The 12,990-nt window shown below is 31.3% G+C and overlaps 2 protein-coding genes across 2 annotated transcripts; one reads left to right on the top strand and one right to left on the bottom strand.

Moving 5' to 3' along the window:
* The first annotated feature begins 5,326 nt into the window (after window positions 1-5,326).
* On the top strand, window positions 5,327-8,951 carry LOC139890839 (ankyrin repeat domain-containing protein 2B-like). Its single transcript, XM_071873766.1, has 7 exons — window positions 5,327-5,474; window positions 6,314-6,523; window positions 6,614-6,762; window positions 7,323-7,494; window positions 7,643-7,735; window positions 8,067-8,206; window positions 8,643-8,951. Exons 1-7 carry the CDS (start codon window positions 5,412-5,414, stop codon window positions 8,740-8,742), a joined length of 927 nt encoding a protein of 308 aa, XP_071729867.1. The 5' UTR covers window positions 5,327-5,411; the 3' UTR covers window positions 8,743-8,951.
* A 2,752-nt stretch (window positions 8,952-11,703) lies between these two features.
* LOC139887859 (uncharacterized) lies at window positions 11,704-12,417 on the bottom strand. Its single transcript, XM_071870910.1, has one exon. The coding sequence runs from the start codon at window positions 12,415-12,417 to the stop codon at window positions 11,704-11,706; it is 714 nt and encodes a 237-aa protein (XP_071727011.1).
* Between the last annotated feature and the right edge of the window lie 573 nt (window positions 12,418-12,990).

The following is a 12,990-nucleotide window of genomic DNA, read 5'->3' as shown; positions in this document are numbered from 1 at the left end:
CTTAAAACTTTTAATGACAGCTCGAAGAGTTGTCATTAATAAATTCGGACATACATCATTTGTATGTTGAAAATAATCACTCGCATACTGAATATAATTACTATCAATCAACTAGATGTATTACTTGTATTTGCATAAAAACTCATTTCTAAATGACAACCCTTTACAAAAAAAAAATTTATTTTCGTATTCATAAAAATGACGAATTCTGTGTATATGTGCTTCAATAGACTGAACAAACACCTTAAATGTAGTGCATGCGTTTTGGAAAATTTTTGGTATGATGCATAACGTTTAATGGAAGGTCAATATACATAAGTGTATGATGCATAACGTTTTATATTGTCTTTTTCCTAACAGTTATTTAAATTTATAAGATATTTAAGCACATTTACGACAACTTTAATGATTGTCGTAATTTTTTTATTATTATATTGGAAGTTTAGGTTTATGCATAATCATCAACTATCAACTATGCAAAGTAAAACCTATGTTCTATGGTTAAACTTAATAACTTTTATTTTCATTTCTACATATTATATTATACTGTTATATATTATTAGCTTATTACAATAGTATTTTAAAAGACAAACAACATACTTGTTTTCATATTGTTCACTAATTCTTGTTAAGTAATATCAGGTCGGATTTAGATAATCACATTACATGCATATGATCGTAACGAATCTTATACTTCCTAATATTCTATACGTAATCGAAATTTTCTTATATCTCAGTAAATTTGTAAGATTTTAAGCTAAAACGTATATAGAGAATTTACTTGCAATAATACATATACACTAATAGTCAAAAACATTTTATTGTCTTTTTTACCGTTCATCATCACGACGTCAGTCATATCGTGATTATTATCATGTGCATGAAATCAACATGACGTCATCATCATGAAATTATTAATTTCTTTTTTGTTTTAATTGTATGAGGTCAACATTCTATTATTATTATTATTATTATTATTATTATTATTATTATTATTATTATTAATTATTATTATTATTATTATTATTATTATTATTATTATTATTATTATTATTATTATTATTATTATTATTATTATTATTATTATTATTATTATTATTATTATTATTACTAATACTTTGAAACATTTTGTATTTTTTGTTTTTAAAAAAGTTTTTCATGTACATTAACTAATTACTAATTATTTCCATTTAGTTTGTTTTCGTTAATGATTTATTAAGATTTTACTCGTATCGTTTTTAAAGGTAAGAACCCCAAGTGAGATTGGTGGGGATTGAACCTGAATTCATTTTGGATATTTTCAAGCACCCAACCACTCAATCACCTTTTTAAGTAGATTTTACTCGTATTAGTATGTAATAAAATTAGGATTTGATGAATTGCAATTATACATTATATTGATTTATAAAGATTTTACCCGTATTAAAATGTAAAAAAAAAATAAAAAATCAGGTTAAGAATTGAATATATATATATATATATATATATATATATATATATATATATATATATATATATATATATATATATATTGTTTTAATCAAGAGGGAAGCACTTTTTTGGGAGGAAGTAGTTTTTTCATTTTTTTTTATTTTTTTTTAAACATTAAGATCACATGAAAATATGAACATTTAAAAAAGACACTTTGTGATAAATATTATTATTTTAGCGGAAAATGCTCGAAAAATAAATGATAACATAAACTTTTAATTAAATTTTTTTTAATTAAAGTTTTTTTAAATGAAAACTTTTAATTAAAGTTTTTTTTAAGGGATTAGAAATTAAGGTTTAGATTGAATTTTTAACACAAACGGTAGGGGTGAGAAAAAAACCGCAATAACTGAACCGTAACCATATTAACCGATAAAACCGCACCAAATTAACTGAACCAAATGGATAACCCCGGGTTTGGTTAACACTTTTGAATTAACCGCACTTTGTGGGTCGGTTATGGAAATAATAGGTACTCGCACCGAATTAACCACATCCGCACCCTTTAGGATTTTATATATGATAAGTTTTATGGAAAACTGTCAAATGTTATGATATTAAATCTTGTAGATCAATGTGTAACATTATTTTGACTTTTAAGTTGGGAAAATATAACATACATATAAATTATATCAAAGGGAAAGACACCGATGAAAGACACTTTGATCTATGACTCTCGGATGGAGAGAAAATAAAGTTTGAAGGAAAGTTTATATTTTAAGAACCTTACACCATGAACTTATATTTTGTGTAATTATTTATGGTCTTTCACATCAATTGAAGTGAAAAAACGACATTGGTCTACTTTTATTTTCGATTAAAAATATGAGACATCGACCTAGTCTCATATTCAAATGTTATTTTATGTAGTATCGAAACAAACTTATTAGTTAACTTTTTTCGTAAATGGTTAACCAAATTAACTGTTTGATAATTAATCGTTAACCAATTTAACCAAATTAACCAAACCACTTATAACCGAACCCAGTGGTTAAAAAAACTAGTTGACCGCAATAATGGTTATGGTTGTGGTTTTGGCCTCAAACCGCCCCAACCCGCACCATGCTCACCCCTAACGAACGGTTTAGAGTTTAGGATTTAGGGTTTTGGGTTTTAGGTTTAGTCCCTAAACCTTAAGTCCTAAACTCTAACAACAACAACAACAACAACAACAACAATAACAACAAAACCCAATACCACATAAGTGGTGTGTGGAGGAGGTGAGATGTAGACAATCCTTCCCCTATCCGAGAATAAAAACAAGTCATTTCTCCATCCAAAGTGAAACACTCTCAAAAGTAGAGAAAGTCATCACTCTCTCTATTCAGCGGATAAATTTTGACATAAAACTTCACATAATACGTAAAAAAACACGATGAAAAAAAGACTCTAATTAAAACAATAATTATAATGCATGTTATCATTTATTTCTTCGAGCGTTTTCTCGTTATAAATAATAACATTTATTACAAAGTGTATTTGTTAAATCTTCATATTTTCATGTGATTTTAATGTTTGAAAAAAATTCAAAAAAATGAAAAAATAAAAAATTTACTTCCCCTCAAAAAAGTGATTCCCTCTTGATAATGACCCATATATATATATATATATATATATATATATATATATACACTAAAGAGAGGAATATATATTTTACTGTTCGTCAGTATTTCGTCATACTTACATCATTATCATCATTATATTTTTTTCATCAAGTCAGCTTGACGTCTTCATTGTGAAATTATTGATTTTATTTATCTTATGGGCACAATAACATTTTAAGATTAATATTGCGTAGCGTTTTATTTTTTTATTTATTTATTTTAACAAAGACTTTTTTATCAACACTTTTTATGAGGAAGTATGACATTGTTAGTAGTGTTTAGTCATGGGAAAGAAGTGATGATGTGGCGCTGATGTGCTGGCTATGCCTGTAGAGGAAGTGGTGTCATGGTTGGGAGCACCCTAATAGCCGAAAATATTTTATTATCTTTTTACCTTTCATCATCACGACGTTAATCATATCGTGTGCATGAAGTCAGCATGACGTCATCATCATGAAATTATTAATTCTTTTTGTTTTAATTGTACCAGGTCAACATTCTACGATTATTTTTATTATTACTAATACTTTGAAAATTTTTGTATTTTTTTTGTTTTAAAAAGTTTTTCGAGTATATATTTTAATTACTAATTATTTTCATTTAGTTTGTTTTCACTATTGATTTATTAAGATTTATTCGTATTTTTTTAAAAGACAAGACCTCATAGTGAGGTTAGTGGAGATTGAACCTGGGTCCATTTCAAATATTTTTAATCACCCAACCACTCAACAACCTCTTTAGCTAGATTTTACTCGTATTAAAATGTAATAAAACTAGGATATGATGAATTGCAATTATACATATATACTATTGATTTAGTAAGATTTTATCCCGTATTAAAATGTAAAAAAAATATCAGGATTTGATGAATTGCAATTACACATATACAAACTTTCTGGTAGCGCCCGGTGGAAGCAAATGGGAGGGAAAATGAAGCCAGTGAATAAATAGTATGGTGTGAAATGACTAATATGGTGAACAGTAAAATTATGGGTTTAAATGATATAAATACAATATATACTAAAGAGAGGAATATATATTTTATCGTTCGTCAGTATGTCGTCATTCATACTTGATCATTATCATCATTATATTTTTTTCATCAAGTCAGCTTGACGTCTTCATTATGAGATTATTGATTTTATTTATTTTATGGGCACAACAACATTCTAAGATTAATATTGCGTAACGTTTTGTGTTATTTATTTATTTATTTATTTATTTTAACAAAGCATTTTTAAACACTTTTGTACGAGTATATATTTTAATTACACATTTTCATTTAGTTTGTTTTATGATTTACGGAGTATTAAATTTATTAAATTATTAATATTTTAGCCGTTTTAAAAAAAAAGAAAAAAAAAAAGGTTGGATGAAGCCAATCTGGGCCGTTCATTTTGTGAAAACTCGAGGATTTCATGTACCCCACATCCAACCATAGAATACATAGATACATAGAGATTACATACACACATATCTCTCTGTGTTGTGTCTTCCTTTAATCGACTCCACTCACTCTTCCTCCAATCCAAAATCTCATCATCTCATCATCATCATGTCACAGGTAAATTCTATTTGCTTAAATCAATTCGTATACTCTAATTTATCTTATCAATCTTAATCTTATTAATTGCACTTATATTCGTCTAATTATACGTGGTAACTGTTTAATTCGATGTCATCATCTGTTAATATTATCTCAAATCTTACTTAATTGTTTTAGGTGAACGAGAAGGTTTCGGAGGTCACCACTACCACCGCCACCGGTGTGTTTTCTATTTTAATTATTTATTCATTTTTATTTTGTGATGTTTGGTGATTATTATTGAGTAATACAGTATGTATACAATTATATATTGCTAGGATTTTATCAAGTAAAGTTTTGACTACTTAACCTTGTTATCAAGGATTAATGCTGAGATCTATGTTGAAATTACCTTTTTTTTTTTAATAAAGTTTGGTACTTTAATAATATAAGAGTATATATACATTCAAATTAAAAAAAAAAAAAAAATTAAGAATAAGCTTGTATGGTAAATTTATCAAGGATTAATCCTGAGATTTTTTTTGAAGCATTAACACCTTAGAAAAAGCCAAGTTGAAGCGTTATCGTAATGTTGAAAATTTTTGTAATGAATGATACTTTTTGATCATACATCTTAGGTAGTAGATTATTAAATTATTTGTTTATTTGAAAAATCCTTACATGTATGCTTGATATATTTAGAGAAAACGAGTGATCCAGCTGTGAAGAAAACTTCGTCTGAATCTAGCTCTGCGGATGTCGCATCTGGAACCACACCTGCAATTCCAACTATGCCGGAAGCTGGATTACCTGGGAATCCTTTTGACTTTTCATCCATGGCAGGTTTACTTAATGTAATGTACTTTTTCATTTTTTTCACTAAATGTGCAAATTTATACTCATTGCCATGGGCAGAGGCGGAGGCGGAGACAAGGCGGGACTGAGTGGTGCTCAGCCTACCCCAATGTTCAAATAAAGTCCAAATCTCAATTGTATTTTATGGCTAAATAATTATAAGTGTCCCTCAATGAGCAAGTCTCAAATGTATTATTATGTCAAAATAATTGTAAATTAATTCACCCAATTGTCCAAAACTCATATAATATACAAGTAACCCATTATCACTTTAAAAATTAGCTTGTTTTACATTAATATTAATTAAAAATTATAAATATAATATTTTTAAATATAATATATGTTTATCGAGTAAGCCACCCTCATCTTCAAATCCGGGCTTCGCCTCTGGCCATGGGAGAACATAAACATGCATACGTTTGTATCCATTAAGTCATATTGTGTGAGAGAAATTACTCCGTAGGAGGTTAAATGGATAATTCTTTTGTACAAAACTGTAATTATTTTTATTAAATAACCAGTGTGTCAGATTTGATATCCAAAAGTTATAGTATTTCAATAGCATTTTAATATGACTGATAATTTAGGGGTTTTTATGCGTATGATGTATCTTTTGGGCGACTTTCTATCCGTTTGACATGTTTTCTTATTGGTTAATGTTTCTTTTTGATTATACCCATCTGGCCCCTTCATGTTAATAAAAGGTAACTCATGTTGACTCATTTATAACTTAATGGGTCGAATTTGCTACCTTTATTTATGATTTATACATGTCTTGTTTTTTTTTGATATTGTGGCAGCTCTTGGTACCATAATCTTTAATTCTTGATACTTGCAGGACCCAAGTGTGAAGGAATTAGCTGAACAAATAGCAAAAGATCCATCATTCACCCAAATGGCAGAGCAACTTCAAAAGACCTTTCATGGTGCTGAAGCAGGTGCAGTGCCCCAGTTTGATACACAACAATACTATTCAACCATGCAACAGGTTATGCAAAACCCTCAGTTCATGAACATGGCTGAACGCCTTGGTAGTGCCTTGATGCAGGTATTATGTTAGTTGTTACCCTAAGTTATTTCTCACATAATATGCTACAAAACTGACTTCTAAATTACATCATGTGTTTGTATATGGCAGGATCCATCAATGTCTCAGATGCTTGAGAGTTTATCTAATCCAGCTCAAAAGGATCAGCTTGAAGAGCGGATGGCACGTATCAAAGAGGATCCATCTTTAAAGCATATTCTTGAAGATATTGAAACCGGTGGGCCAACTGCAATGATGAGGTATAAGCTTTTTTATATACCTGTTTGTATGTATATATGTTCCAATTAGGTCTGCCTATAATGTGAATCTTGTGGTTGCTGCATCAATTCAAAATCCAACATGGTAAAGTCTTCTACTTTTTTTTTATTTGTTCAATAGTGCAGTATCTCATCCCTAGGAGAGAAAAATGGAAAGAAATAAAATCACTAAATCATATATCAACGTGATTGTACTAATTCTAGCTTGGCAAGCCATTTCTTTTGAGAAGAAAATGAAGGGGGAAATAGGAAAAATTAAAACTTTGAAAGTCTGTATATGCACTAAATTGTCTTAAAAAGTTTTTATATATATATTTTTATATATTTATATTGTTGGTTATGATATTGAAGCAAAACATGCTGAACTTCAGCTACATTTGTGCATCTTCCATCATTTTTTCATTGCTAATTATTCTTCCATCCTGTAGATATGCTATTATGACTGATTAATGTATGTGATCTTCAATTATATATTCTGAAATGTAAATGGTAATCACATTTGAGATGTCATGTTTGCATAACTCTCATGTTTGCATAATTAGGTACTGGAATGACAAAGACGTTCTACAAAAACTAGGTGAAGCAATGGGCCTCCCAGTTACAGGAGATCCTACTGCTGCCTTTGCTGGGAATTCAGGAGCAGATGAAACTGAAGAAGAAGCAAACGTGGATGAGTCTATTGTTCATCAAACTGCTAGTGTTGGTGATATAGAGGTACTCAATCTTCAAACTGCTATTTTCTTTAATATTATGGTGTAATTATCGTACCCGGAGGTGACATTTGACTTCTTTGCATATGTATGATTTGATTACAGTAATGCTTATATTCCTAATGTGTTAAGCGAGTAAATTAATAATGTAGGGTTTGAAGAAGGCATTAGAGTCCGGTGCCGATAAAGACGAAGAGGATGCAGAGGGAAGGACCGCATTGCATTTTGCCTGTGGATATGGGGAGGTAATATTTTGTGTGCCAAAATAAATATCTGTGTACTATTTCTTTGTAGTTGCGTGATTCAGCATTGTTATGGCTAACGTAAAAATGTGTAAAAAAAGTTCAGTTCTATTTGTGCTTATACTCAAAATCCACTCTTATACACTGTCAGCATAATTAAAGATTATATGAGTGGCCTATCCAGAATTTTTTTGTTGATGGCCACTTTATTTGATTAGCAACTAGCATTGCAGTAAACTGTAAACGTGTCATAATGAAAACTCGTTCATATGATGCCAATTATATAGAGAAAAGCTTCTCTTCCTTGTGAGCTAGAAGGTGTTTGTCTATGCAGGTGAAATGTGCTCAAGTTCTGCTTGAGGCAGGAGCCAAGGTTGATGCTTTAGATAAGAACAAGAACACTGCCCTCCATTATGCTGCTGGTTATGGTAGAAAAGAATGTGTTGCTCTTTTGCTCGATAATGGTGCTGCTGTGTAAGTTTTTGAACCATTTTCCCATACATTTCCCCCTACATACGTATCCCTATTCTACAATGTTCACATCTAAAGCATGACTGACACAACTAGTAGTGGTATTATGGGCGGGTGGTATGTGTTGGTTTTGGATAAATATTTGTCACAGGTTGAACTGTGTTGGGTTGGCCCAAATCACTCATATTCGAAATACAATTTAGTAAATAGTTGGTTCAGTTTTAATCATGAAGACGAAAAAAGACTTGAGACGACTTCCAACAGTTTGACCTGCTAGGCTCATTTGAACTGTTTTATTTAAGATTCTTTCTTTCTGTATTGGTTTCTCCTGCTTGAGATAAAACTTACCCGAGTTGACCCATTCACAAGCAAACGAGTCAAAATTCCCACGTAGGTGAATATTCTCATGTTGTGTCTTGATTGCCTTGTTTTTCTGCAGAACATTACAAAACATGGACGGGAAAACACCAATCGATGTTGCAAAACTGAATAACCAGAGTGATGTACTCAAGTTGTTGGAGAAGGATGCTTTCCTGTAAGCTTGAGGGGTGGCTGTTGTTGGTTAGTGTAATGTTTGTTTTGAGAGGAATTGGTTTGCTTCCCATTCCATCCAAACTTAAGTTATATATTTTGCGGTATTTTTTTCAAGTCAAATTACATGTTTCACCACTTCAATCGCCTGTTTATTAAATATCGACTATTATTATGACGACTCAGTTAAACTATATTTCTGTACCAGTTTTTCTCTACTGCATATCTGGCTAATACTTCGTTGTTATGCCTTGGTTACATTTCCGATACTAATAACAGAGAAAAGGTGGGTTTGTCGCTTAACTTTTTATATTTTTGTGGCAAGTGTCGTTTGATGCTTTTGGTTAAAAAAAAAACTAGACAACACCATAGCATAAAATTGGGCCTTGGCCCAATGACAAAAAACTAATTATGATTATAATATAATCAAAAGATGTTTTTATCAAATTATGCCTGACATATAAAATACTCCTTACTACGTTGATTAAAATGCTTTAGTAATTTTGGTCATATAGAATACTGCTACTACTTAAAGTGCAAGTTATACTTGTTATAAAGTCAAAGGGTCCGAGTATGGCAAATACTGCCTAGTAAAGACTTCAGCTGATCTCTTAGTCATATCTTTCAACATAGCTAGCATGATCATTTAAAGTTAAATTCGATTTGATTAGCATGAACACTATATGTGAGATTGTGGGCTTAAAGTTTGGGCTAAGGTTTTGTTATCTTCGTATTAGTTGGCCCAAGGTTTTACATACCAAATCAAAACACCTAAAATTCTATATCTAAACATGTTTTTATACATATGTTATGGTGCTGAAATATTTATGCAATGTATTAAGAGTTAAGTAGTTAACGTAATTTTTTATTTTATAAGTTAGGAACTTATCTTTAAGGTAATTCAACTAGCTTATATTTTTCATACCAATTAAACAATGCTTCTAATTGAAATTTATGAAGAAGAAAAAAAGCTTAAATTTCATTAAGCTATAACTAGTCACCCAGAAATACCCTATATATCAATAATCACGCAAGTTTGTTTAAGTGACCACCGAATTGTCCAATGAAGCACACCACATGAGTTCAATTCCTGACTGAGAGAGATAAATTTACTAATATACCCTTTATTATATTAGTTTACATTTTATATATAGGTCTTTTTAAGTCATTTCACAAATATAAGCTACAGCTCCAACAACTTTACCAAACACTTATAAAACACAATAAGCTCCAGCTTTCAGCTTCAAAATAAGCTTCAACTCCAGCTCCAGCCATAAGCTCTAGCCATAAGCTACTTTCATCCGAACACACTCTATGCCAAATTGTACAAAAAAAAAAGAGTGTGACTAGAGAGTGCGCATCATGCGCAATTCACCCGGTACCAGATCCTGCGCTCCAAGTGCTTGATTAACCGATGTTTTAACTTTTATGGGTAGCTAATGTGATCGTTTCTGGCTTATAAAAAAAGTATAAGTATATATAATAAATCACAAATATAGCAATGAATAATCATATTTATATTTACATTTTTTTTTTTTTTTTTTTTTTTTTTTACGAGGAACCCCACTATGGGCCAGAGCACATTGGCCCCCCCACCGCAGGTAAACCCCGGGTAAACGGCAAGCCAGCCCTCCACCGCTACCAGGTAAGGCATTCTCCAGTTTGGTCATTAAATGCGGGCACCCCTTAGGATTGAACCCGAGACCTCCCCTTCACTGAAAGTGCTGGTGGCCACCCAGGCTAGGCTTGGATGGTTTATATATTTACATCTTATCATTAAGATATCATTGCTCCTCCATGTTGTGGACCACTGGTCGATGTTGTCTTTCTTATATGGCCCCACTTCTCCTGAAAGTAGTTGGCTGTTGTCATCCTCACCCAAACTACATTTATTCCTTTCAGAACGTGGCCGGTTTACATCCACAGGATCGCATCTAATTTCTTTTTTTTTTTTTTTTTCGCATCTAATATTTTGGTAGGCAGATTTTAAATTTATGAGATAGGCGCATGGTTTATACTAAAAAAACAAATTGCGTGGCGTAAGTGGTCGGGGTATTTGGTTATTATTTGGACTATAAATATGGGCGGGCGTCATTCGCGGATCCTCCGCTTCCGCTGACATACCCGAACTTACCGGGTTACGCCTTGGAAAACATTCTTCTTTGGTCGAATTTTTAATTTTTATAGGAATCCTTTCTAACTTTTTATTATTTTTCTTATACTTCAATTTCAATTTGTTGTTAACTACGAAGTATTTCATTTTAAAATTATACAAATTAATAATTATTAATTCATTTTAATAAATAGATAAAATAGAAAAATAAAGTTTTTTTTTTTTTTTTTTTTTTGCTTTTTATGCATGCATAAAAGATAAAAAAAAATAGATAAAATGTAGGGCAAATGGTCCAAAAAGGTAACTAAAGTTACTCAATTTGACAATCAAGATAACTCCTAAATTGCATATGCCCGAAAAGGACTCAATTTAATTTTTGCCCAAAAAAAGGATTACGTATTCAAAATTTTTAAAATTGATGTAATCTTCATCAAATTCATTAACAATCGTTAGTCAAAAATACAAAATTGGTCCTTAAAGTTTCTTAAAAATTTCATTCATAATAATAATAATAATAATAATATAATAATAATAATAATAGCTCGCCAAAATGTTAACAACTATTTATGAGCTAATCAAGGCATCAAGTGGCCGGTCACATATCTCCTGCTACTTGAAATGTATTTATATGTATAATATATGTATGTTTAGTGTATCTAATGTTTTATTCTATTTATTTTTGTGATTATACTGTTTTTTATTTATTTATTTTTTTGAAAAGCACCATATTATTAATATAAAGAGGGTAATACAGAGAAGCTGCACTAGCAGCACACAAAAACCACACCAAACATGACAAATGAAAACAGAATGTACAGCAAGATGCCGAGAAGGCAGCCTAATACACTGACTCAAATCAAACAATTGCACTTAAAGGATTAGTTAGCCATAAATGCCACTCAATATTTTTCTTCTTGATTCTCTTCGCGATCAATTGATAAGATTTAACTTGAATCTCATTTAAAGCAACCGGCGGGTTCCAAGATTTATTCTTAAAAACCCGTTGATTTCGATTTTTCCAAATGAGATATGCGCACACCCATTCAACCGCTTGCCATATTTTCTTCTCAATATCCGTTGAAATATGAGTTGAATTGCCAAGAAATGCTTCACTAGTGCTTAAGTTTGTCACACTACCAAAGCCCCACCAATTGTAGAATTTGACCCATATGTCATATACATGTTTACACAAGAAGAACACATGGTCCAAGGATTCTGTCTCATCATTACAAAGAGGGCATAGAACCGAATGAAGATCTATACCTCTTTTATCCAGTTCCGGTAGAATAGGCAGTCGTCTTTTACGTAGTCTCCAGATGAAAATCTCAACTTTTTTAGGGACCAATTTATTTCTCAAAGATTCAAACGAGTTCGGACCAATAGATAGCAATTTCGAGTCAATAATGGACGCTAGTGTTTTGGTGGAGAAAACTCCATTGTGTCCAAACTGCCACGTCCATGTATCATCCTTATCACTATCAATCAGGACCCAACTAATAACAGAATTCAGCTCCAATAATTCGTCGCCGACTCTACCCGAAGGAGATCTTAACCTTTGAAGTCGAACCATCCCAAATAATTCTGTCTCGCACCAATGCCCGAGGATCCGTAACTAGTCTAAACAACCTCGTGAATTTGTCTTTTAGAACCGTTCCATATAGCCATGAGTCCAACCAAAAGAGTGTATTCGCACCGTTCCCAATTGACCTGGAAAAAGACTCCTTGAACGGAATTCCCAAGCTACACATAACAGCACATGTATTAACAATATCAAACCAAGTCGACCCCAAAAAAGAGGCAACCCGATCCCCCAACCCGAGAGAGCCCGAACCCCCAAAGATACTTTTAATAATTTTGACCCACAATGAAGTAGTTTCGATTTTGAACCTCCACCACCATTTGCTGATCGAAGCAAGATTTATACTTTAGTGAAGTTAAGCATTTTCCAGTAATTTTTTAGTTTTTCTCATGTTTATTTTTCATTTTCATAAATTGTGAATATAATAAGGTTAAAGATAAGGTGTATAAATGTGTGTCATAATATTATTTATTAAACTGCGTGTTTTTTGGAAGTAATAAAATTTGGACTAAGTGAATTATTATTATGATCAAAAGTTTGAAATTAACAAGTGAACTCATGATT

This window comes from Rutidosis leptorrhynchoides, chromosome 2 (assembly GCF_046630445.1).
Source record: "Rutidosis leptorrhynchoides isolate AG116_Rl617_1_P2 chromosome 2, CSIRO_AGI_Rlap_v1, whole genome shotgun sequence".
NCBI classification, from domain to species: Eukaryota; Viridiplantae; Streptophyta; class Magnoliopsida; order Asterales; family Asteraceae; genus Rutidosis; species Rutidosis leptorrhynchoides.
Note: the sequence above shows the minus strand (reverse complement) of the source record. Positions and strands in the feature narration are given on the sequence as shown.

Coding starts and splice junctions, on each gene's coding strand:
- LOC139887859 (XM_071870910.1), bottom strand. CDS start 12,417: ATGGTTCGACTTCAAAGGTTAAGATCTCCTTCGGGTAGAGTCGGCGAC.
- LOC139890839 (XM_071873766.1), top strand. CDS start 5,412: ATGCCGGAAGCTGGATTACCTGGGAATCCTTTTGACTTTTCATCCATG. Junction 6,763..7,322: donor GGGCCAACTGCAATGATGAG/GTATAAGCTTTT, acceptor TTGCATAATTAG/GTACTGGAATGACAAAGACG. Junction 8,207..8,642: donor CTCGATAATGGTGCTGCTGT/GTAAGTTTTTGA, acceptor GTTTTTCTGCAG/AACATTACAAAACATGGACG.